The sequence below is a fragment of the Podarcis gaigeae genome (assembly GCF_964106915.1).
Source record: "Podarcis gaigeae genome assembly, chromosome: 1".
In the NCBI taxonomy this organism is placed as follows: Eukaryota; Metazoa; Chordata; class Lepidosauria; order Squamata; family Lacertidae; genus Podarcis; species Podarcis gaigeae.
In genome coordinates this window covers 113,878,056-113,902,080 of record NC_139678.1, presented here as the reverse complement: position 1 = coordinate 113,902,080, position 24,025 = coordinate 113,878,056, and the positions used below count along the sequence as shown (strand labels likewise).

The following is a 24,025-nucleotide window of genomic DNA, read 5'->3' as shown; positions in this document are numbered from 1 at the left end:
AGAAATGGAGGCAGTGAGAGATTTTACTTTCTTGGGCTCCATGATCACTGCAGATGGTGACAGCAGCCACGAAATTAAGAGACACCTGCTTCTTGGGAGGAAAGCATTGACAAACCTAGACAGCATCTTAAAAAGTAGAGATATCACCTTGCCAACAAAGGTCCATATAGTAAAAGCTATGGTTTTCCCTATGTATGGAAGTGAGAGCTGGACCATAAAGAAGGCTGATCGCCGAAGAATTGATGCTTCTGAATTATGGCGCTGGAGGAGACTCTTGAGAGTCCCATGGACTGCAAGAAGATCAAACCTATCCATTCTTAAGGAAATCAGCCCTGAGTGCTCACTGGAAGGACAGATCGTGAAGCTGAGGCTCCAATACTTTGGCCACCTCATGAGAAGAGAAGACTCCCTGGAAAAGACCTTGATGTTGGGAAAGATGGGGGGCACAAGGAGAAGGGGACGACAGAGGACGAGATGGTTGGATAGTGTCTTCAAAGCTACCAGCATGAGTTTGACCAAACTGCAGGAGGCAGTGGAAGACAGAAGTGCCTGGCGTGCTCTGGCCCATGGGGTCACGAAGAGTCGGACATGACTAAACAGCAACAACAACCCTATTTACATCAGAGAAATGTTGGAGGGCGTACTATCTAGTCCAGTCAGCTTCTGTGAGTGTAATATGAAGGTGAGGGGGGGGGGACCTCAGGCAACAAAATGCCTATGCTTGGCTTTTGAACGAATCCTGTCAATGCAACATTTACTGAAAAAACAAATGTAAGGCAGTGAATTCCTGGCAAAGGCTCGATGCCACATATAGGCCAGTCGACTTTTCAAAGTTGGCTGCTTAGCTATCACCAAACAGCAGGCAGCTAAAAGGTTTTGAATTTACCTTATACAGAGCTAACCTCCACTCTCTCTCTCCAACGCCTCAGAAGCTGCATGCCAGGACTGAGCGCAGCCAGAGTCACCACACACTGCCTCTGGAGATGCCATGGAGGGCTTTGAAGATAAGGAATGGCCAAAATGTGGGTAGAAGCCACAATTATGTATGAACTAACCTGCCAACTATGTGCAGCTAAACCCTCTGGTCAATAGAATCAAAAGCCTCTTACCACACACTTGGTATCTTTGCATTTCCTGAGATTCTGGAAGGGAAAGAACATGCCCCTCCTCAATATAAATACGTTACTGGTGCTTCAAGCATATGTAATTCGCTTCACTCTCAGTTTCGATCCACTTCACTTCATGCATATATTAATCCAACTTTATCACCGATGCTTTTTTATATAGGAGCTACTCTTTAATTTTATTAATTTATGAGTCAGCTGCCAGATGAGCCTCACTGCAATTTGCAAACATGCTGTAACAACAACTAAACATATTTTAAAGTTGTGCAAAATAACTCAAGACAGGTTCAAAGAGAGCCCCAAATAATGTGTTACTGTCATGTTATTGCCCTTCTACAAGTTGGTTTGCTCTACTCTGGGGTTTTTTTTTGGGGGGGGGGCGTATTCAGTGCAGTTTTCTCTTTGTTTATATGTCTTGAATCCCTAGCCTACCTGGCAGCAAGTCAGTATGTCAAGTCCCCAGTCCAGCGTCAATCCATGGGTCCAAAATCCAGCATTGAAAGTCCAAACTGAACCACAGTCCCACAGAGATCCTGGAGCATCCAGGCTGAGGCCCATCAACATGGGCAGTTGAGCAGACAGAGCATCTCAGCCCTGCTTCCCTGTTGGACTTTGCAGGCTGATTGCAGCACCTGGGCTGATGAGGCAAGTGCCCTCACCTGCTCCAAGGGAGGAATCACACTCCTCCTCCCAGAGCTAGCGAGCCCCACCTGGCCAGCTAGGGAGATGAGCTGTGGGCCTTTGTCTGCCTCAGTCTCCTGGAGCACCCTGCCTGCTTCTTCCTATGCCTCAGAGCCCACCGTGTTCGTGGAGACAGGGGCCCCTCCGGCTCTGGTGATGGGGCCTGCTGCTCTGGTTCCTGTGCACTGACTTCCATCCCCTCGTCATCCTCCGTCACCCTGTGAGTACTTTCTACACCAACCTCTCCTTCCTCATCTCCAGCTTGTCCCAGTTAGGCCTGCCATCTTTGTTCTAGCAAAATACAGGACAGGGTGGGATGGAGCAGTTGGGGGGTGGCATTTCCCCCCCATCTGATGCTTAAGTGACTTCAAAACAATCATTCCAATCTATTGCAGCCTAGAAGGGTGGCCCCCTCTGTAATTTGTCACAAATGCTCGCGCATGCACACATAAATGTGAATTTGTGATTTTGTCTGTGCTTGGCTACCCAGAGCTTAAATGCATGAACTTTCACATACCTTTTCAAACACATCCATTTGAAGAGGATCCCTAACATAGCAGGGGGGAGGGGGGCCTGCACTGCAGGGGGTTGGACTAGGTGACCCTCGGTGTCCTTTCCAACTCTACAATTATATGATTCTATGAAACCCAGGACAAAACTGTGTCAATACAGGACATGGCGTTTTGCATTGAAATACGGGACGCGATCCTGTATTATACAGGACAATTGGCAGCCCTAGCATCCCGGCTACACCCCTCGCCAGGATCCTCTTCCTCCTCCCTGTAGTCCTACCAGTTCATGACATAATGTGTAATTTTTTAAAAATCACAAAAGCTGAGATTCACACTGAAACTCTAGGCAGGCAGCGAGCACTGGCACAATTGCTTACCTGCTGAGTAAGGGGGGCCCATAGCTGAGAGACTGCTGGCTCTATTGCTCCTCCTGTTTCAGCCTCTTTACAGTGGTAGCTTGGGTTAAGTACATAATTCGTCCCGGAGGTCCGTTCTTAACCTGAAACTGTTCTTAACCTGAAGCACCACTTTAACTAATGGGGCCTCCTGCTGCCGCCGCACCGCCAAAGCACGATTTCGGTTCTCATCCTGAAGCAGAGTTCTTAACCTGAAGCACTATTTCTGGGTTAGCGGAGTCTGTAACCTGAAACGTATGTAACCTGAAGCGTATGTAACCTGAGGTACCGCTGTATTTCCCCAACCCTTTTTGGCCCTGAAGGGATGAAACTATGAGCCACACAATCACAAGGATAATGGCAACAGCTGCTGTCCCTTGCTTCTTCACCAGCTCTCTCCCTAACAATGGCACCGGCAGCAAGGATGAAGGCCAGCCCACTGGAAGATGGGAGCCCACCAAGAGCACAGCTTGTCCAAGCTGCCCCACTGAAATCCAAATTTTATACCGAAATTCGGGTTACAGTCAGTGCCACAACGGGCAGCAATTTTCTATGTGGGTTTTTTAATGCGTAGCAATGTATTCAGTTCTAGACTGTGGCTCCCTGGCCCAGAAATCCTATGCAAGAGAAAATCATTTGTAATACTAATATCCTACATTAAAAGCCAGCACGATTGTGTGTTTTTTGTAAATCTGCAGTTAGGTTTTGAAAACTCTCCCTAGACTATTCTGTTTTGATCAAGCTAACAAGGATCATTAAGCACACATTAAATCTTACCACTTTGTGCCTTTTCTTAACAATTTGCATCAATAGACAGCACAAATTCTTTTGAAGCCTACCATGCTGTGATACTTTCATTATTCTGAACAGGCTAGTTATAATCATTCAGATTATTATTATTTTATTATTTTTAAATCTTGTTCAGCCAAGATTGTTATAGCTATTGCAGGTTTTGACGCCTTCTGGTCTTTTAACCAAATAAAATGCATGGGGCTTAAGTATCATAGAATACGCTGGCGGCTGCTAGTTAAAATAAAATGCCGTTATCATTCGCAACCCAGGGACAAATGTGTCTAATAGCACAAGGAGAGCCCTGCTGAATCAAGCCAATGGTCCGTCCAGGGCAGCATCCTGTTCTCACATTGACCAACCAGAGGTCCGTCAGAAGGCGAAATGCAGGATATGCATGTGGCAGCATTCTGCGCACTTGTAATTCCTAAAAGGTAAAGGTAAAGGGACCCCTGACCATTAGGTCCAGTCATGGCCGACTCTGGGGTTGCGGCGCTCATCTCGCTTTATTGGCCGAGGGAGCCTGCGTACAGCTTCCGGGTCATGTGGCGAACCAGAGCAGCGCACAAAAACACCGTTTACCTTCCCGCCAGAGCGGTACCTATTTATCTACTTGTACTTTGACATGCTTTCGAACTGCTAGGTTGGCAGGAGCAGGGACCGAGCAACGGGAGCTCACCCCGTCGTGGGGAATTGAACCACCGACCTTCTGATCGGCAAGTCCTAGGCTCTGTGGTTTAACCCACAGCGCCACCCGCATCCCTCTTGTAATTCCTACCAACTTGTAATTCACACACACACTTCCTCCAATGGTGAAGGCTGTTATGGCTAGTAGCATAGGTGCTAGCTCCAGAAGGCTGAGGCACTTTAGGGGCCCCGCAATCTTTTTTCTTTTCTGAGCCCCCCCCCCCCCCCGATTGTTGAGGCCCAATGCGGAACTGGGCACAGAGTGATATCAAGACATTGCATCGGGCCCCCTCAATGCTCTTTGGAAGAAGAAGAAGAAGAAGAAGAAGAAGAAGAAGAAGAAGAAGAAGAAGAAGAGTTTGGATTTGATGTCCCGCTTTATCACTACCCGAAGGAGTCTCAAAGCGGCTAACATTCTCCTTTCCCTTCCTCCCCCACAACAAACACTCTGTGAGGTGAGTGGGGCTGACAGACTTCAGAGAAGTGTGACTAGCCCAAGGTCACCCAGCGGCTGCATGTGGAGGAGCAGGGAAGCGAACACGGTTCACCAGATTACGAGTCTCCCACTCTTAACCACTACACCACACTGGCTCCTCAGGCTAGTAGCCATTGATGCTGTCCATAAACTTGCCCCCTTTTAAAGACATCCAACTCAGTAGCCATTGCCACATCTTCTGGGAGCAAATTTCATAGTTTAGCTAAGTGCTGTGAGAAAGTACTTTCTTTTGTCTGTCAGGAATCTTCTAAAGTTCAGCTTCATGAGATGCCACCGAGTTCTTGTAGTATGAGGTGGAAAGACTTCTCCCATCCACTCTCTTCACACCGCAGATAATTTTATACATCTCTAGAATGTACAAAATAACTTGCCTTTCCTCCAAATGAAAAATTTTTGTCACCTTTCCTCACGGGGGAGTTGTTCCAACCCTTTAATTGTTTGGGTTGCTAAAAGATTGAAGAACACCCTTCTCTGGAGTATTTGATTTCAATCCAATTAATGCAAGTTATTTGACCCCAACTCCTCCATCTGTGCTATGAACCTATGTCAAGTGTATGACTTTTGAAAATCTGAGTAGGGTTAATTCCCATTCCCCGCTGTTATTTTGCCAGTAAATAATTGATCAGGCCTAACAATTCCTATGATATCTTTTAATATTTGACACCTCTCTCCATACAAGTGGAATCATATATTTTTCAAGCAAACAATTTGCATTCCTTTCCTTAGAAATGGACTCCACACATTTTTCAAAAACTTACGATGCCTTATTGTGCCATGTTGTACGGTTCCTCTCCATATTGAGTGTTTACACCCTTGAAATATTTGCTTCCTTATCTCTCCACTCCAGGCTATATATTAGCTTCTGAGTCAGACCAGAACTATTTTGTTTCCTTGCTCAAAATTCAAGCCACTCGAGCTTGCTAATTATTCTAGCTACTCTTATTTCGGATTCCATCCATTTTGGACTTTCTTTTGGGTGATCGCACGCCTAGAAGGCAAATAATAAAGTTAGCCAATGACACAGAATGGAGAGTTGGTGGGTGAGGGACTATATCACATTATAATGCTTCAAGATGGAGGATTTTTAAAGGATTGGGTAAACACATCCAAGCTTTCTGGCAGTGGCAAGCTAATATATTAGAAAAAGGTTCCGGCCCTCATGCTCATAGCATATTCCAAGTCAGAGACTGAAATGCTAAGCCACATTTTTAGTTGGTACTTCTAGAACAGAGGTCGAATCATAGAATTGTAGCACTGGAAGGGAGCACGAGGATCATCTAGTCCAACCCCCACAATGCAGGAATCTTTCACCCAGGGTGGGGCTTGAACCCATGGCCTTGAGATTAAGAATCTCAGGCTCTTTTTCTGCCCTGTGGCCACATTCCCTCATTACAGTATACCCAGCGGTTGACAGGCCCAGAAGTAATTCTTACATTCGTATGTAAGTGTGATTATTAACTTTGTACATAGGCTATGCTATGCAAACGTCTGTGGTTTCAACACACTCAGACCTCTCCATCCACATAAACAAGAGGCAGCATTGCAGTTCTAGAACACATGCAAGGCAGTCAGAAGCACAGTACAGGGACAGCCAGGGATGTGGCTAGGTGAGGAACTGTGACCTAGGGCCAGATACAAAGAGTTGGAGGGCCACATATGCTTTCCCCCCCCCCCCCATATCTGAGGTTCTCCACCCCTGGTGTAGGAATATCTCCTTGCTGCCCTGTAGAAATAAATGATGTTGCACAGCTGAGACTGCAGTGTCTTTAGGATATATGGTTTATGTACACATATATACACCTGAGACTATGACTGTGTGTGTGTGTGTGTGTGTGTGTGTGTGTGTGTGTGTGTCACAGCACTGACACCCCAAAAAGGTCTTGCTTCTACCATAGCTGCAGCCTTGGATTCAAGCAGAAACCAAGCATCGTGCTTTGCCTCTCTAGCTTTCCATCCTGCAGCTCATATTTCTCGGTCACATTATACTAAACTTTAAACTCTGGCTTCTGACCCTCTCACTATTTGTGAGTTGAGAGGGGATGCTGGTGGTTTTATCTCTGGACCAGATAGCCCTTCAAATAGAGGATGCTTTCAAAAGGGGAATGTCCTCTGTAACATAGGATGCAGGACCACCCTATTCTGCATATGAAGAAAGTGCTGTACTTTCCAGTCTGAATTCTCAACAAGTGTTTTCCATAGTGTTTTCCCCTAACATAAACAATTTTGTTGAAACAAGCTTTGGGTAACTCAATACATTACCTAGGTCATCTTAGTTTTATCTCCTGCTTTCTGCTTCTGTAGAACTCTCCACTGCAATCTTTCCCTTTAACTGCCTAAACTTTTGTTATTTATTTATGACAGTGATTATCTGTTGCTGTGCACATGTATTGAACCTACTGCATGGAACTGTACTAAAAGCTGGTAGTCTTTAAATTAATAAAATTGTGCTCTAATGGATTGGAAAGAAAGAAAGAAAGAAAGAAAGAAAGAAAGAAAGAAAGAAAGAAAGAAAGAAAGAAAGTGCTGTACAAATCTCTCTCACTCTGCCCAGCTAAATACTTAAGTATTTATACTTATAGTATTATAAATACTTAAACAGATCCCAATATGATAAAGCAAACGAAAGGGGGAAAGAAAGAGGAAAAAAATAAGAAGAATTCCATTCTATGTGATGTGTCTCCTGCAGCATTGGGGCTCATTCTGCACACGGTTCCAGAAACCCATCCCAAAATCCTTGTGAAATTTCTCTTCCTTTTGCTGCCTTATTGTACTCTCTTTTTATGAGAGGCGTTTCCTCTTTTTCCTCTAATGTGGATGTGACCCAGGTTCAGTCCCCAACATTTCCAGATATAAGAGTAAGAAAAACACCTGCCCAAAACTCTGGACAGCTGCTGCCACTCGTCCATGTAGCTTCTGCTGAGCTATATGGGCCAATGATTTGATAAGGCAGCTTCCTATGGAGCAGAGCATAAAGGCAAGTAGTGCACAGGGATTTGCTGCATGCCAAAAATGTGAAGACATCAAACAGAACTAAAAAACTTCAGTGTGGGAAGTTGACTAAAAGTATATGAGCAGGGGTTTTCCCCCTCTCTCCTTCCCTCCCTCCCTCCCTCCCTCTTGTAAACAAAAGATAAGCAATATTTTGCAAAGGATTTTTAGCAAACAATAAGAATGTGCACTTCCCCCCCTAGCTTGGGGCCCTACTTAAATACGTGCAGCAGCTGTGAAAAAGGCGAATTCCATATTAAGCACCATTAGGAATTCAAAATAAAACTGCCAATATCATAATACAAATCCATGGTGCAAGCGGGACTGCCATATTGTGTGCAGCGTTGGGTGCCTCACCTCAGAAAGGGATATTTTAGAGCCAGAGAAGGTTCGTAAAAGAGCAACTGAAATGTTTGAGGGGCTGCAGCGACTACCCTGTGTGAGAAAGGGGGTGACATTTGCCTTCAGCACCTCCTTGTTAGCTCCCCCCAGGCATCCAACTAGCTCCTGCCAGAGCAGGATGCAGGAGTAGACGGGCCTTTTCGCCTGATCTGGCAGGGATCCAGTAGGGCTACAGCTCAGGGGTAGAACTTCTATTTAGTATGCAGAAACACCCCAGTTCAATCCCAGCAGCTCCAGCTAGGATTGGGAAATACCTCTGAATACCTGTTGCTGGAAATCTCAGGTGGACAGAAATTGCTGCTCAAGTGCGCTTACCTTAAACGGTCAGGTGGCATGGGCCTGGCCAACAATCCAGCAGCAGGTTGGCCTTTGACAGGCAGGCCTGGTTCCAGGGATCCCCCAGGAGCGTTTCCCGCCCCCCATGAGGAATAAATTGAGGCGAGCCCGATGCTTCCCCTCAGTTTTCCCCCCTCAAATCCTGTGCTGCAGGCTTCCCATAGGCATCTAGTCGACCACTGCAAGAACAAGATGCTGGACTAAGATGGGCCTTTGGTCTGATCCAGCAGACCCATTTTAGGTTATTATCCAGGTATTGGCAGTATTGAGCCCAGTGGACCAATGGTCTGACCAGTGCCGGATTTACGTATAAGCTAAACAAGCTGTAGCTTAGCCCCCCCCCCCCCAAAAAAAAAAAAATTTAAGGGGAAAAAATTGTACATTTCCAAAATATAAGATAAAAAAACAAATAAAATAAAACCTACATACAGCAACAGTGTTTTGTGTTGTGTAGGCTCCTGTGATGTAAGTCATGGGCCCCGCCTGCTAGCCTGCTCCCTAAAATATCACTGGTTTGTTCATTTCTATATATAGGGTGCCTACATTCTGCATGTGCAAATGGCTTTAGATACCTATTAGGTCCATAAATTACCATATAGCATATATTCAACACAAAAAACAGTGACAATTTGTTGTTGACAAAGGACAGCTGGACATACAAAGGGCCCCATTACCTTCAGTAGCTTAGGGCCTCACCAAACTTAAATCCGGCTTTGGGTCTGACTAAAAAGATATTTTTACATTTTTATGTATTTACATATTTATGTATGTTTTGCATTTTTATGACTATAGGTATTTTGGTTGCTTATGTTCTTTCTTGTCTATTTTTCTCCTTGCCCCTTTCAAAAACATCTCCCCCCCCCCCCCACCGTAGTGGCTAACTTTTTTTTGTGTCCAGCAGCTGTCATTTCCATTCAGGTGCCTGGACTTACTCTGTGGTTAGGCATTCTGAGGGAAACAAAACAAAAATGTCAGGAGCGGCTGCTTGTGTTGGCCACTGCTGCTGACTCAACCTGTCTCTGGAGGCAGCAGGATCCTAAGCCCGCCCACCCACTCGTTACCCTTAATTGCCACAAATAGAATGAGTGGGCAGAAATGAAACTTGCATTCTGTGGATTAATTCCTCTCTGCATTTGTTATGAAACATGAATGACAAATGCAAGGATTTTCCATACGGCCCAGCTCTGTCCAGTTTGGAATGAGGATCAACTGCAATCCGTGCATGCTTGGAAAGTCAGCAGCGATACTCGGGATATGTTGTCACAGATCCAGTATTTATAACCCTTGCCAAGACAGAGAGAATGTGAAATCAACAAACTTAAGTGCTTAGGCTGCGTACAGCAAGAAATTGGTGTTTTAAAAATCCCTGAATTTCACATCATACGTTTTTGTGGTTTCCCCCCCAAAGATATTTTTAGGACTGCTGTAGCAGAGGGAATATGAATAAAGGAAAGCATGGCATTAAAAGCACACAAATTCTGGTGCTTTTTGCTTCCAGCACACTGGAAGGGCTGCTTTTTTACTGCTTTCTTCTGACTTACACTGAAAATAACTCTCAATACCAATTCTCCCCAGACTGCTAAGAAGTCACTCAGTAAAAGTTTATGGGGCATAACTTCCATTTGTAAAATTCTGAATTTTCCACTATGGTTAAATTGTTGTGGTTGCATTCTGTCAGTTTCCACAACTTTATCTCTTGGTAATGTAGAATATATATTTTGCACATAAACATGCTTGAATTGCACAAAAATAAATGCATTTTTCAGCCACATAAATTGGTTTAGGGTTGCAATGCTATAGCCACTTACCTGAGAGCAAGCCCAATTGCACTCCCTGAGACTTACTGCTGAGTGAACATACTGTGCTGCACATCTTGCAGTGTCCACGTTTTGGAATGCATTAAATCACTGGGACAGTGGGAGGTAGCACAAAACGAAAGGTTTCTTACCTGCAAACAATTGCGTCCAAGACAGAATGTAAAGTCGGCAACATAGAACCCAAACTCCCAGCAAGGCCAGAAATAGGGAAAGAAGGGATTAAGCCTCCTTGCTTTTATTTTTGTGCATTACTTATTTTTACACACATTTCTGGAGACTCTTAGTCTCCACTGCAAGACGCTAATCCCAACGAGCTCATGACATTTGGTATTTTCACCACCAGAGGACCCTGGAAAATAAATTCAGACCGACAAGTGTTGTCTATCTGTCGAGGGTCTATATATTTTCACTATGCACCTTGGGATCCAGAATACTGTGCGTTCAACTGCTGAAGGATTCTTCACATATGTTTATATCTTTATATTTATATGTTTGCCTACAAAACTGTATACAGGAACAGTAAACATGAAAAGATGGGTGTCCCTTGTGTTTATATACAGTCAATGACCATTTTGCACAGGGATTCCCTTCCCAACCCATGTGCATCGGTGGCTTGTGTACGAGCACCCCATTCTGCCCTACTCCTGTTCCACCACTTTTGTGACACGTCTCATGACATTTCTGGGTCACCTCTGGGTTCGGGGCCATGTGCACGCACCACAATCACTTGTCATTTGGACATACGTTAACTGTAATTTGTTCTGGCTGGCAAAACCCTCAATTTATATACATAATCTCCATAAGTGAACTGCTTTCGTGTGTTATCTCTTGTTCAGACATCCGTTCTTAGCTACAAAATTTTAATGCACGAAACTGCCTTTCTGAATGGAGAGGTGGACCTGGATGCTGGTAAGCTTAGATGCTTAACAATCTTTTTTAGGACCCTCCAGGTGGGTGTATGTGGGCATGCTGCTGTAGAAAGTGGGACATGGAGAGTGCTGGTTGACTGCATCAGAGGCATGAAGAAAAAGACCAGCACATAGCAGTGAGGATAATTTATCCACTCATCATTTGCACAGCCTTCCATCCCTCCCTCCAAGGTGTTTTAAGGAAGCTTGAAACACGAGAAATGGACCAGATGGCTGAGTCATCGTGTGGATAGCCAAGTAGCCAACCCCCAATTTAGAACATTTCAAGGAAGACGAAACAGACCATGAACTGCCCGTAGCATTGCTGGGGTTGTTGTTGTTTAGTCGTTTAGTCGTGTCCGACTCTTCGTGACCCCATGGACCAGAGCACGCCAGGCACTCCTGTCTTCCACTGCCTCCTGCAGTTTGGTCAAACTCATGCTAGTAGCTTCGAGAACACTGTCCAACCATCTCGTCCTCTGTCGTCCCCTTCTCCTTGTGCCCTCCATCTTTCCCAACATCAGGGTCTTTTCCAGGGAGTCTTCTCTTCTCATGAGGTGGCCAAAGTATTGGAGCCTCAGCTTCACGATCTGTCCTTCCAGTGAGCACTCAGAGCTGATTTCCTTCAGAATGGATAGGTTTGATCTTCTTGTAGTCCATGGGACTCTCAAGAGTCTTCTCCAGCACCATAATTAAAAAGCAACTATTCTTTGGCGATCAGCCTTCTTTATGGTCCAGCTCTCACTTCCATACATCACTATGGGAAAACCATAGCTTTAACTATACGGACTTTATTGCTGGGGTGTAATATTCAAATAATGGGCAAGGCATTGACATTGGGCGTCACACTCAAAATCGCATGTCTGTGGCCATAAAAAGAATTATCAAGCACAGTCTAATCTGTAAAGTAACTGTACGGTCAACCCTACACACAAACTCCAGAACTGTGGTCCATACTAGACCTGGGAAAGATCAATTGGTAGAGCATAAGACTCTTCATCTCAGGGTCATTGGTGTGAGCCCCACATTGGGCAAGAGAGTCCTGCATTGCAGGGGGTTTGACTCGATGGCCCTTGTGGTCCCTTCCAACTCTATAATTCTGTGATTCTATATGGGTTGGTAGGCCAGTGTTTATATGGTTTTTTTATTTTTAATAAAGCACTGGACAATAAAGCATGATAACTTGGTTGGTTAGAGTGTGATGCTGATAATGTCAAGGTTGCAGGGGGGGGGGTTGACTAGAGCATCCTCAGGATGCCTCCAACTATATGATTCTATTATATTAAAGGATGGCTGAACTGGAAACTTTGATATATTAGTCATATGCAGTGCTTTCTTTCTTAAAAAATGTTTAGGAGTACTCTCATTTTGATTCAAGAAAATCACCATTTTATAGTTCAAATCGGGGGAAATAAATATAGTAAGTGGACAAAAGTACAGTGGTGCCTCGGGTTACATACGCTTCAGGTTACATACGCTTCAGGTTACAGACTCCGCTAACCCAGAAATAGTGCTTCAGGTTAAGAACTTTGCTTCAGGATAAAAACAGAAATCGGGCTCCGGCGGTGCGGCGGCAGCAGGAGGCCCCATTAGCTAAAGTGGTGCTTCAGGTTAAGAACAGTTGCAGATTAAGACCAGACCTCCGGAACGAATTAAGTACTTAACCCGAGGTACCACTGTACAAAGATTCACAAAATGTTTAGGGGTATGCGTCACCCCAGGGAAAAAAGCACTGGCCCTATGGCTAGACTTAAGGGGACGACGACACTTAAGTGCTCTTTTAAAAAAAAGATTGTATTAAGATATTTAGAAATGTGTCCTTCTAGGCACATACACAAAATAAAATATAATAAAATAAAAGAGAGATCAGAGGAGAGACACTATTCCTCCATTGCTTCCACACTCTCTGGGCTACAGCAGTACAGTTTTGTGAATGATAGCAGCAACTTGCCTCTACATGGCTTCTCTAGTTGTGACGGAGTAAATAAGTCTTTGGTACCTGTCATTTATAAATTTACAAATAAGCACTGCTACAGGACCGTCACATCCATATACTTAATTGTTGATGTAAGGAAAGGCTAGCAATCGGATAAATACTACTGAAGTTTTATTGTTTTGCAGAAGGGAGTCATAGCTAAATAAGCCAATAAGGACCAAGGACAAAAGTGACCCAACGCTGCTTCTGCCTTCTTCCTTCCAGAGCAGTACAACCTCCGGGAAGTTAGACGTAAGTGCCTTCCAAATGTTTTCTATTCTAGCGCTTGAAATGGAAATGGCATTTGGCAAGAGCAAAAGTCCTCCTGGGCTTCAAATGTCATTAAATGATGTTTGCCTTTGGTATTTCTACGTCTGCTTACCCCACCAGTCTTCAAAGTGTTTTGATTTGGCCTATCTTTTAAAGTAGGCTGGACAGGTTAAACCCCTAAATTCATGTTCAAGATGAAGCTATAAGCTTCCCCCACATAGAAGAGCTAGCCACCACTCACATCCTTTTACATCTGAGCTACTGGTATGAGGATTGCAGGCAGATGACTCAAATACATATTCCCTCCCAAATAAGTGTGTGTGTGGGGGGGTGAGATTCCACTCCGTGCCCCACACTCAAAGACAAATGCCACAGGACTTTAAAAAAGCATTGGTCTTCTTTTGACTAAGGTAACCCAAAGCAACTTATAAAAGATGTCTTTGTTCTTGTTACAGCAGACTAATAATTGCCCCTGAAATTTCTTACCACAGTGGTTCAAATGTTACTCTGGACTGCTCTCTTTCAAGAGAGATGAAACTAGGCTAGGTCAGAGATGTGTGCACTAGGCAAACTCAGCAGATATTGCCTTGCCAGGCGTCTGTGCCTAACCCCCAGTGAACTGTGTAGCTTGAACTTAGTGCATTCATTAGCCTTCAAAGTCATGTTTTTGTCCTCTGTTGCTTGGGGCTGAGCCCTGCTAGGCGGCGAAGCAGCTGCCGCTTCGTTACCGCATGCTCAAAACCATTCTTCCTTTTGGGTACAATCATCTGATCCAAAGGAGTTAAAAGAAGAACTTTGAACTTCTAAACTCTACTTCAAATTTGTAGAGTTTCTACAAATTTCTACAGGGAGCAGAAAAAGAAAATCAATCCATTGCAATGTACTGTAAACCTTATTTTCAATTATATAAATGTACTGTAAAAGTAAGTGAAATGTAGCGGTTTATTACATTTATTAATGCACGTTAAATGTAATTATAGTTTTCTTGCCAAAGAACATTGAGAGATTATGTCGGCAATGACTGTACTAGAATCATTACAGATTTGACAATTTCAATTATGCGTAAGCAGCTTAGTTGAGTACAGCAGAGAGAGAGAGAGAGAGAGAGAGAGAGAGAGAGAGAAGAAATCACTTACAGATTATGGACATATGCATGAAGGTTTTCTAGAAAACAAAAAATCAGGATACCCTAACCTGTTCTGCTTTCCAACCAATGCAAGCAATTAAACACAGAGCTCCAGATCTATTATTCCATATGACTCTTTTTTTTTTTTTTAAAAAAAAAGACTATTTCTAGCACCTATGGTAACAGCTTCACTGGAAGTATGTGAGAAATGTCTAATGACATTTAGGGATGCATGAGCTTCTCACTCTTTGCCCTGAAAGGGCAAAATCCTTCACAAGTGGCCAAAGCTATTACTCACGATGGATCTTTCAGTGCATTCACTCTGAACATATGCAAGATGCTCAACTTTACCTTCTCTCCCTACTCGAGAACCCTCCTTTACAAAGGCATACCTAGGGCAAGGAGAAAGTAGAACAGCCGTTTTTGCAGATCAGGCTGGAGCTCACTCCTGTAGCCCAGTCTCCAAGGAGATATGCTCTGTGCCCTAGCAGCACTCAAAAGGAACCCCTTTTAGCATCCTTCTGTCACAACTCCTCTCTCACCAGGGAGCAGGTGAGGCTACACATCCCCGATGAGAGAAGACTCTCCAAATGATGCTGGAGCTGTGACGGCTGCCCAGGAATTTTCTGCCCAGGATTCCTGGAGTACAAAGCATTTTCTCATGCATTTTCTCCCACCAATGAGAGAGCCTGTAGGCTGGGGATGCAGATTCTCTTTTGCCCCCACAGCCCTAGGGAAGTTCCCCGAGGTAACAGGAGGATGAGGATGTGACAGCTTTGACAGGCATAACCGTGAGCTGCCTTCTCTTAGCAGGCTACCATCAGGGATGTTCCTGATTTCCCACGAAGGATCAAGACAAGCGGGAAAATTCACATTTGCAAGCTCTCCTGACCAATTTCTTGTGACGTCTCCAATGGCATCTGCGTAAGGTGAGGGACGTGGTGTGTCTGTGTTTGTGCGTGAGCTGTTAAAGGGAAGGGTTGCGACCTTCCAACATAGATCTGCGCCCTCCCCTTTTTCTTGAAAAAGAAAATATGGGAAGCAAGAAACTACCAGTGAATTTCCATAATGCTAGTGGTACAATTCTGCACACTTTGGACTAAACAGAGATTGTTTAACCAATCCAGTGCAGCTTTAAGTAACTAGTAACTAGTGCAATAATTCATGTTTGCGCATGGAACTGCCCACTCTCCTCGCCCCCCCCACCTAAAATATGTATGTGTAACCCCCCCCCCAAAAAAAAATCACTCAGAGCATATTGCTACCCATCTTATCAGGCCATGTGTCTTGGGAAAGGAGCTTCTAATACTATTCCCATGTCCAAGCCAGTTTGGCAGCCCCTACAGACTTTGACTACATGAGAGGAAGGGAGCAGAGAAGGGAGTCATATGCGAGCTACATTCCTAATGCCCAAATTGAAGCCTGATTTTCAAAGCAGCAGCATTAGTGTAAAAGTTTGCTCCTTTTAAGAGCCGAGGTGATAGAGCACTTTGATAATCTTATACAAAGGGTAGCTAAAAAATACAGGGGCATGTAAAACTGCTTCCTGCTATTATCTTGCCTTTCTACGAGTTTTAAAAAACACTGAAAATCCCATACTGCATAAATATAAAATATTTTTTTATTTGGTTTTTGCAGATTGAAAGAGCAAATACACATAATTAGCTTGAATCTTATGTCCTATGTGTAATAATCTTTTATCGATTTGGGAAACTACATACCAACTACCTATTTAACATGAGCTTATTCAGGAAATAGCATGTTAACTAAAAGAACGCACTTGCAATGTTCACTAGTACAGAAAGGGGGGGATGTGGGGAAAAATGACATGTTGGAGGCGAAACTCACCCCAACAAACCCTCTCATCATTCATTATCTGAACTGTTTCACTTGCTTCCTTATATCTCTTGAGTTTTTCTTTTTAGAACATTCAAATCTTCTGCCCTTTCTGCAGAGAGCTGTACATAGGAAAGATGTACATTCTCTGCCACACCTCTCACGAAGGCAGGAGGAAATTGAGCACCAATATTGCTGATAAGCGCCTCCCTTCTCTTTTCTGCTTGGCTCAGATCTTTTGAATTTAGTCAACAGAAGAAATGTGAGGCTTACTTATTAAGATGTTTTTTTTTCCACCCCTGATCCAGGAATGTTTGTTCCGAAGTTGGAAGGCAAAGGAAGGGGCTGCCCTTCCCACTGCTACAGATGAAGGTCTGCTACACATTAGGAAACACAGGCTTGCATAAAAGATGGTGAGATTTTAAAAAGATGGATTTTATTAAGCACAAAACAGCTTTCAATACATTATCCATACAAATTGGAAGGGGGTGGGGGGAAATCAACTATAATGAATTTCAAAGATTTGATGGGCAGGATGTATATTGGCACAATAAAAGGGACCATTTGAAAAGTAATACAAATTATAACTATAGGGTCACCACTGTCTAAACAACAGGTAGCTTGCCTACAGCCTAAAAATACTACATCATCTGGAGAATAATGAGAATTACTATTCTGTACGGAACTTGTACTTATTAGCACCATTCAAAGCTTGCATCAGCTGCTGAGGCAAAGAAGCAGCCGACTGGTTGGGGGGGAAAGCTTCAGAGAAAGAAGGGTTCAGTGCAATATTTTCAGTTCCTTTTGATAATATTTAAAGTCTATGGTTTCGTAGCATGTTAAATAATTATGGCTTGGTAGAAATACACTGTTAAAATGTAGAGTAAGTTTTTACTTCAAGAAGGACGGGATTCTTTCATAACAGCTGTAGAAATGCGTTTTAATGTATTATGGCAGGCGCAGAATGCAGATGACATGCTGGGTAACGTAGAGACATCTTATGAACTGGCAAATGGACACTATTAGCTCTCTGTTGTACAGACTTCTGGTTGTCTCAGCTGCTGTTTTTTCAAACAAACCAGCTTTATCTTCTCTCTAATGTGTTCAGCTGTAGAAGCCATATCACTCGGGCTCCCAAAGTACTGTTCAGTACTAAAACAAAGAAAAAACAAGCAAGGCACATGGGATTTGTTCTCAGTGGATACCAATTTGATTAAAAAACACACGCACAATTACTTTACACTACACCTGGCTAGTACAGTACTGAATTGTCTTAGGATGAGGTCCCAGACCTTACTGATGAATATGGATGTTATGCCACCATTATTTTTACACCAGACTCAAAACTTTGATAGTACATATTCGAACTAATGTGATTTGTTTGGAGCGGCTTCAATTTATGAGCAATAAACATTGCATTCATTCATTTAATTCTACTCTGTGAAGCAATTGATGGGTGCGCATCTCGATTAAAGATACCTTTTGATGACATTGTAAAGAAATAAATTTTATTTAAATATTTAACTTTTTGCTATAGCATCTGACTACTTGCTCTTTTTCCAAATTGAATATTTCAGCTGCAGTATTTGCATGTCTCCCTCATTTAAAATCTGTTTGACTTGTATTGCAAACTAAAGCATTTTAGAAAAATCATATTCTAAGGATGAGCTACATACCCATCAGGATAAACAACAGGTACTGTTAATCTATCCAGAAGTGATTTTCCAACAGCTTCAATCTCATCAAATTGTTCCTGGTCATTTATAGATTCAGGCTGGTCTGGGCATTCTTGCAAAACCTGTAACAAAGTGGTATTAAGAAAAAGAAAATTGCTTCCAGAGTTCACTTAAAACAACAGAGCAATATTCGTATGTTGGTAGCTGGTAGCAACTAACTTTTTCAGCATTTGAATGAAAAGCGACAGCCATCTCCAGCCTAGTTACTCGCTCTTCGGAAGTGATGGTGAATTGTTTCCAGACTCTGTTCAGCTTTGGAAGTGTGTCTCCTGAGGACCTAGAAGTGCATCGCAGAGACTGACACAAAACGACGGTAGCCTGTAGTAACTGCCTTCCATAATCATAAGTACTCTATAAAAAGGAAAAAGAAGAAAGTTGTGAAATTTCAATCTCAAATCCTTGGACAGATCTAACTACAAAAGAGCGACACATTGGCAAGACACAAAATATCTCAAATGTAAAGTCACAAGGCGTTCTTGCACTTCATTTGACTATTAACACATCGGCCTACTTTTCCAAACGCAAGAACAAACTGCAATGGCCTTGCTTGGGAAATCCAACTGAAGGATGAAAGGCGAGGGAAACAGAAAGCTAACCCTTTGGGGGTTTGTTTGCTTGGTCTGAACAACTGACTTGGGAGGTAGGGGATGCACACACTTTTATGGATGGAGCCTGCTGCACAAACCCATACAGGTGCTTTGAGAACAGAGAACGTTCTCCCCTAAGCCCACCATGTTTTTTAAAAAAATCCACTCGCCTGCACAACAACAGCAAGTACAGCGGTACCTCGGGTTAAGTACTTAATTCGCTCCGGAGGTCTGTTCTTAACCTGAAGCACCACTTTAGCTAATGGGGCCTCTTGCTGCCGCCGCGCCACCGGAACACAATTTCTGTCCTCATCCTGAAGCAAAGTTCTTAACCCGAGCTACTATTTCTGGGTTAGGCGGAGTCTGTAACCTTAAGCGTATCTAACCTGAAGCGTATGTAACCCGAGGTACCACTGTACCAGACTCTCTGGCCTGCACCCCTGCCTAGGTCTCAAATATTCAGCAGAAAGATCCCATATTCTGCCACCTTTCTGTTCTCTGTGAACTACAAAGGAGTCAAGGAGCACAGTGACAGGGTAAACATCTTCACTTCCTGCCCCTGTTCTGTTTTTCATGAAAAAGGGACCCTATGGCTGTCTCCCCCCCCCCCCCTCTCTTCCTGCTGGGCCCTTCCAGAAGATCATTAAGGTGCTGAGAGTGCCCCCCCCCGAAAAGCCCTGAGTAGCAACAGAGGAACACCCTTCTCTGAATCTGCACAGCAATTAACATCTGCTTAGTAAAACCATGCCAAAACCTTTGGTCCCTTGCTTTTGGACACAGTAGTCCTATTGTTTATCATTTACTTGTCTGAACACATTAGTTCCTTTATCAAATCAAATAACTGATCAGGGAAGTAACTTCTAAAAAAATAATAATGCAGAGGATTGCCCAGGGTACATGGAGTAACCACTCCACATTTGTCAGATATGAAGTGAATTCAAGCATTTCAAAACCAATCTTGTACATTTTATGACGCATGAAAACACTTTGGGGGGGGGGGGACTGTGGTTGTCCCCAAGGGGATGTTCCAATAGAATAATCTTGTCAGATCTAGCCAAGGTTTCTGGCAATCAGAACTGTACTCAGAAAACAAGCTCAGCAAAAGAGTCTAAATGAAAATGCTAATTTTAAATATCAATGAGAAAGCTTAGAGGCAGCTTTCTATAGTGACCCACCTAGCCTGCTTACACAGTGAAAGAAATCCTTCATATACCTGTGCTACATCAACAAATTTCCGATGCTTTTCCAACAAAATTTTGGTTTCTTGAGCATCGTCCCCCAGGCGGGTGTGGGTCTTCAGCAGAGCATCGAGTAATTCACTTAACCATTCTACTGCCTAGAGGGAAGAGTAGAAACAGACTGTTAAACAGAATACATTTAAACTAACACAATCCATCTGTCACAGATGTGCTCAATAAGTAATAAGAAGTCTGCAGTGTATTTTACAGGGGTGCCCAAACACCCAAAACTATTAAATTTCCAAAACATGTTTGACTAGGCGCGCGCTCTCTCTCTCTCTCTGTCTCTGTCTCTGTCTCTCTCTTGAAGTTTATATGAACAACACTGGCCACAATAAATATGAAGCTCAATCTCACCTGCGCAGCATCCTCTTCACATTTAAAGAGCTGAACCATTTGAAGCATCTTCAATCGTCTGACATCTACCATGTCTTCACATCTGTGAAAGGCGGAATAATAGGCAACCACATCAGAAAGCTAAACACTGTTACCTAGCACTCAACCCATCACTCCCGTCGTAGACACAACACATGAACAATTCCTCTTTCTTTCTTTCATGTGCCACTAAAGATTGGGTAGGGTTGCCATACTTCAAAAAGTGAAAAAGTTGAGCTTTTTGGGGCAAACTTCTTGTTGAGTTATTTTTAAGGAAATTTGCCAAAAACTACACTTCCAACATGCAATTCATCCAGATTTTCCTGCACATCTAGCGATTTTCCACCCTGACAATTTTTCCAATGGTCGAAAATCCTGGCTATGTCTGGGAAATTCTGGACATATGGCAACCCTAAGGTTGGGTAAAAACATTACTACAACATACCATGAAAATATATAAATGTATGAAAAGAACTGTTTGAAAAATCAGCAAAATTTTGATAAGCACTATCCTTTCTTGGCCAACATAGTTCTCCAACTTCATACACGATGGGCAATAGTCTGGGGTTATAATATAGTTGAATAAGTCCACTGGTTTCAATGGGTCTATTCTTAGTATGACTAATATTAGGTATCACCTGATATACCTATGTAAGTACTGTTATTGTATTGTATTTTGTACTGCTAGTTTAACTGAGATTTCTGGCCCAACAAAAACACTGCATTTCTCCCAAAAAAACTGACCTTTTAAAAATTGCCAATATCCAGTTTGGGTCACTTAAATACTTATCATGAATTAATAGCACACAATCCAGGGCAGGTGGAGGGAAAGCCTAAACCATTGCCTTGTGAAGGGAGATAATTTCTTTTAGCTATTGCTATTCTCATATAACGTATGAGTACTGAAAAAGCTACACTGGCTCCCAGTACGTTTCCAAGCACAATTCAAAGTGTTGGTGCTGACCTTTAAAGCCCTAAACGGCCTCGGCTCAGTATACCTGAAGGAGCGTCTCCACCTTCATCGTTCAGCCCGGACACTGAGGTCCAGCGCCGAGGGCCTTCTGGCAGTTCCCTCGCTGCGAGAAGCCAAGTTATAGGGAACCAGGCAGAGGTAGTGGCACCCGCCATGTGGAACGCCCTCCCATCAGATGTCAAGGAAATAAACAACTATCTGACTTTTAGAAGACATCTGAAGGCAGTTTAGGGAAGTTTTTAATGTTTGACATTTTCTTGTGCTTTTAATTTTCTGCTGGGGGCCAACCTCCATCTCTGTGTGGCTTTTGCAGTGGACATTTCTTGGGGTTTAGACAAAGTAGCAGCAGCAGAGCCTGTTTTGCTCATAGAGAAGCAGGAAATGGAGACTGAGATCGGCAGCCTCTGAGTCTTAATATCAGGGGAGAAAGATTTAATATTTAAACACTACAAGATAATCATCTGATAGATAAATCCTAAGGACTTTCAAGACTGGTTTCAGTTCATTTTCTTTGTCATAACTTGTAAAGAATACATTTTTTTCAGTTTTCAGATATAAGCAGATCAGGGTTTTGTTCATTATTAAGTTATTCTCTTTCATGATTAACTCTATTCGTTTTCAGCCTGATCCTTTGGTCTTTTGTGCAGTACTATATGGCACATTATGACATCTTAATGTTCTCTTTAAAAAGAATACCACAACTGCAGTTGCTGAGTTATCAAAAGGCATCAAGTGAACTAAAGCAATTTTAAAGTCATACAGAATTTTCACACAAAATGGCACAGTTAAGAGAACTTCTGAGCTAGAGGGAACTTTTCAGGGCTGTTAGGCAGCATAATTATTACCTTTGCTTCCTGAGCTGCATGTCTTCCATCACTCCCTGGATGTGATCAACATTCTCTTTGTTTTCCGTGGTTACATCTTTTCCATAAGCCCAAGATGCCTGGTTAGATATTTGATCAAGAAGACTTTGACCTTTTTCACGCAAACCTTGCAGACCTAAGTCTAAGGTACAAAAAACCCAAATTCTTTGTTTCATAGAACTAGTACATTTCCCACCCTCAAACAGGTGCAAATGTGAACAAATGACATATTCCCTCTACTCATTAATTTCTGTCCAATTCTCTCTTCATCCATGTGCAAGTTTAGTTGCAGTGATTTCACTCAATAAATGATATGTCACGTAACTTAAAGGTAAAGGTAAAGGTACCCCTGCCCGTACGGGCCAGTCTTGACAGACTCTAGGGTTGTGCGCCCATCTCACTTAAGAGGCCAGGGGCCAGCGCTGTCCGGAGACACTTCCGGGTCACGTGGCCAGCATGACAAAGCTGCATCTGGCAAGCCAGCGCAGCACACGGAAACGCCGTTTACCTTCCCGCCAGTAAGCGATTCCTATTTATCTACTTGCACCCAGGGGTGCTTTCAAACTGCTAGGTTGGCAGGCGCTGGGACCGAGCAACGGGAGCGCACCCCGCCGCGGGGATTCGAACCGCCAACCTTTCAATCGGCAAGCCCTAGGCACTGAGGCTTTTACCCACAGCGCCACCCGCGTCACGTAACTTACTAGACTTCAAAATGAGCAAGTTTGGCAATCAAAAGCTGCCAGTCAACCCTAACTGTGCAAACATATAGATAGCTAGTGTTTAAGTTTCCTATTGCATCTTTTTTTAAAAGTATAATTTCTTACAGTCACAAAGTTAGTATTTATTATGGGAAGAGGTCACAGCTTACTAGCAAAACGTACAACTTGCATGCTGAATGACACAGGTTGAAACCCTGGTGTCACCAGTTAAAAAAGAAATACTAAGGGCTAAGAAAGACTGAAACACAGTGGAAGACAGTGACCAATTGTCTGACCCAGTATAAGGCAGCTTTATATGTTAATTATTTGTGTCCCTTCCAGTCTTATGAACTGCTATCACACAGCAGGGATTTTGAAGTTTCCCCTCTTTCTTAATTTGACTATTGTATGCATTATCTCAGTTTACGTTTAACAGGTGTTTTTCAAAATGAAAGATATTAGTTTTCTTCTTAAAAGGTAAAGGTAAAGGACCCCTGACAGTTAAGTCCAGTCGCAGACGACTCTGGGTCTGCAGCACTCATCTCGCTTTACAGGCCAAGGGAGCCGGCGTTTGTCCGCAGACAATTTTTCCAGATCATGAGGCCAGCATAACTAAGCCACTTCTGGCGCAACAGAACACCGAAACCAGAGCAGCGCACGGAAACGCCGTTTACCTTCCTGCCGCAGCAGTACCTGTTTATCTACTTGCAATGGCATGCTTTCGAACTGCTAGGAGCTGGGACAGAGCAACGGGAGCTCACCCTGTCATGGGGATTCGAACCACCAACTTTCTGATCAGCAAGCCCAAGAGGCTCAGTGGTTTGGACTACAGCGCCATCCACATCCCTAGTTTTCTTCTTAAAGCTTTGTAAATACTGGCACAAATCTTCCAAGTCTGGACATATTATGCAGCTTAATCATAAGCGTCCTCCACATGATAACTGTTAATTAAGCTAAGGGGATCCATATGATCACAAGGGGCAGCAGGCTGAAGACACAATGCGGTGTGTTTTTTCCCACCCTCACTGTAATGTTCAAACACTGAACACTTGTGTCTGAAAGAGGGAAGCCTAAATGCACAGACCTTTACATGCACAGACTTCCAAGAGAGCTGGAACCCCAACTGCATGGAGGTCCAAAATGTAAAGAGGTCTATGCATGGAGGCTGCCCATCTGCAATGTCCAGTCTCAGCACATGGACTTCCTCTACATG

The 24,025-nt window shown here is 43.4% G+C and overlaps 1 protein-coding gene and 1 long non-coding RNA gene across 5 annotated transcripts in view; one reads left to right on the top strand and one right to left on the bottom strand.

The window, feature by feature from the left end:
* Positions 1 to 8,465: 8,465 nt before the first annotated feature.
* LOC310833865 lies at positions 8,466 to 15,698 on the top strand. Its single transcript, XR_014558972.1, has 3 exons — positions 8,466 to 8,663; positions 13,257 to 13,362; positions 15,317 to 15,698. It is a non-coding gene; the product is annotated as an uncharacterized lncRNA (long non-coding RNA).
* Positions 15,699 to 16,758: 1,060 nt separating this feature from the next.
* Positions 16,759 to 24,025, bottom strand: part of SESTD1 (SEC14 and spectrin domain containing 1) — a 53,064-nt gene continuing 45,797 nt past the window's right edge. For all 4 annotated transcript variants that reach the window (XM_083708367.1, XM_083708369.1, XM_083708370.1 and 1 more), the window contains exons 14-19: positions 22,097 to 22,256; positions 20,261 to 20,342; positions 19,879 to 20,001; positions 18,238 to 18,429; positions 18,019 to 18,140; positions 16,759 to 17,494 (exon numbers count right to left, since the gene is read on the bottom strand). In XM_083708367.1, the coding sequence (XP_083564493.1) occupies positions 17,365 to 17,494; positions 18,019 to 18,140; positions 18,238 to 18,429; positions 19,879 to 20,001; positions 20,261 to 20,342; positions 22,097 to 22,256 (809 nt within the window). In that variant the 3' untranslated portion in view covers positions 16,759 to 17,364. The remainder of the gene's footprint in view (positions 17,495 to 18,018; positions 18,141 to 18,237; positions 18,430 to 19,878; positions 20,002 to 20,260; positions 20,343 to 22,096; positions 22,257 to 24,025) is intronic.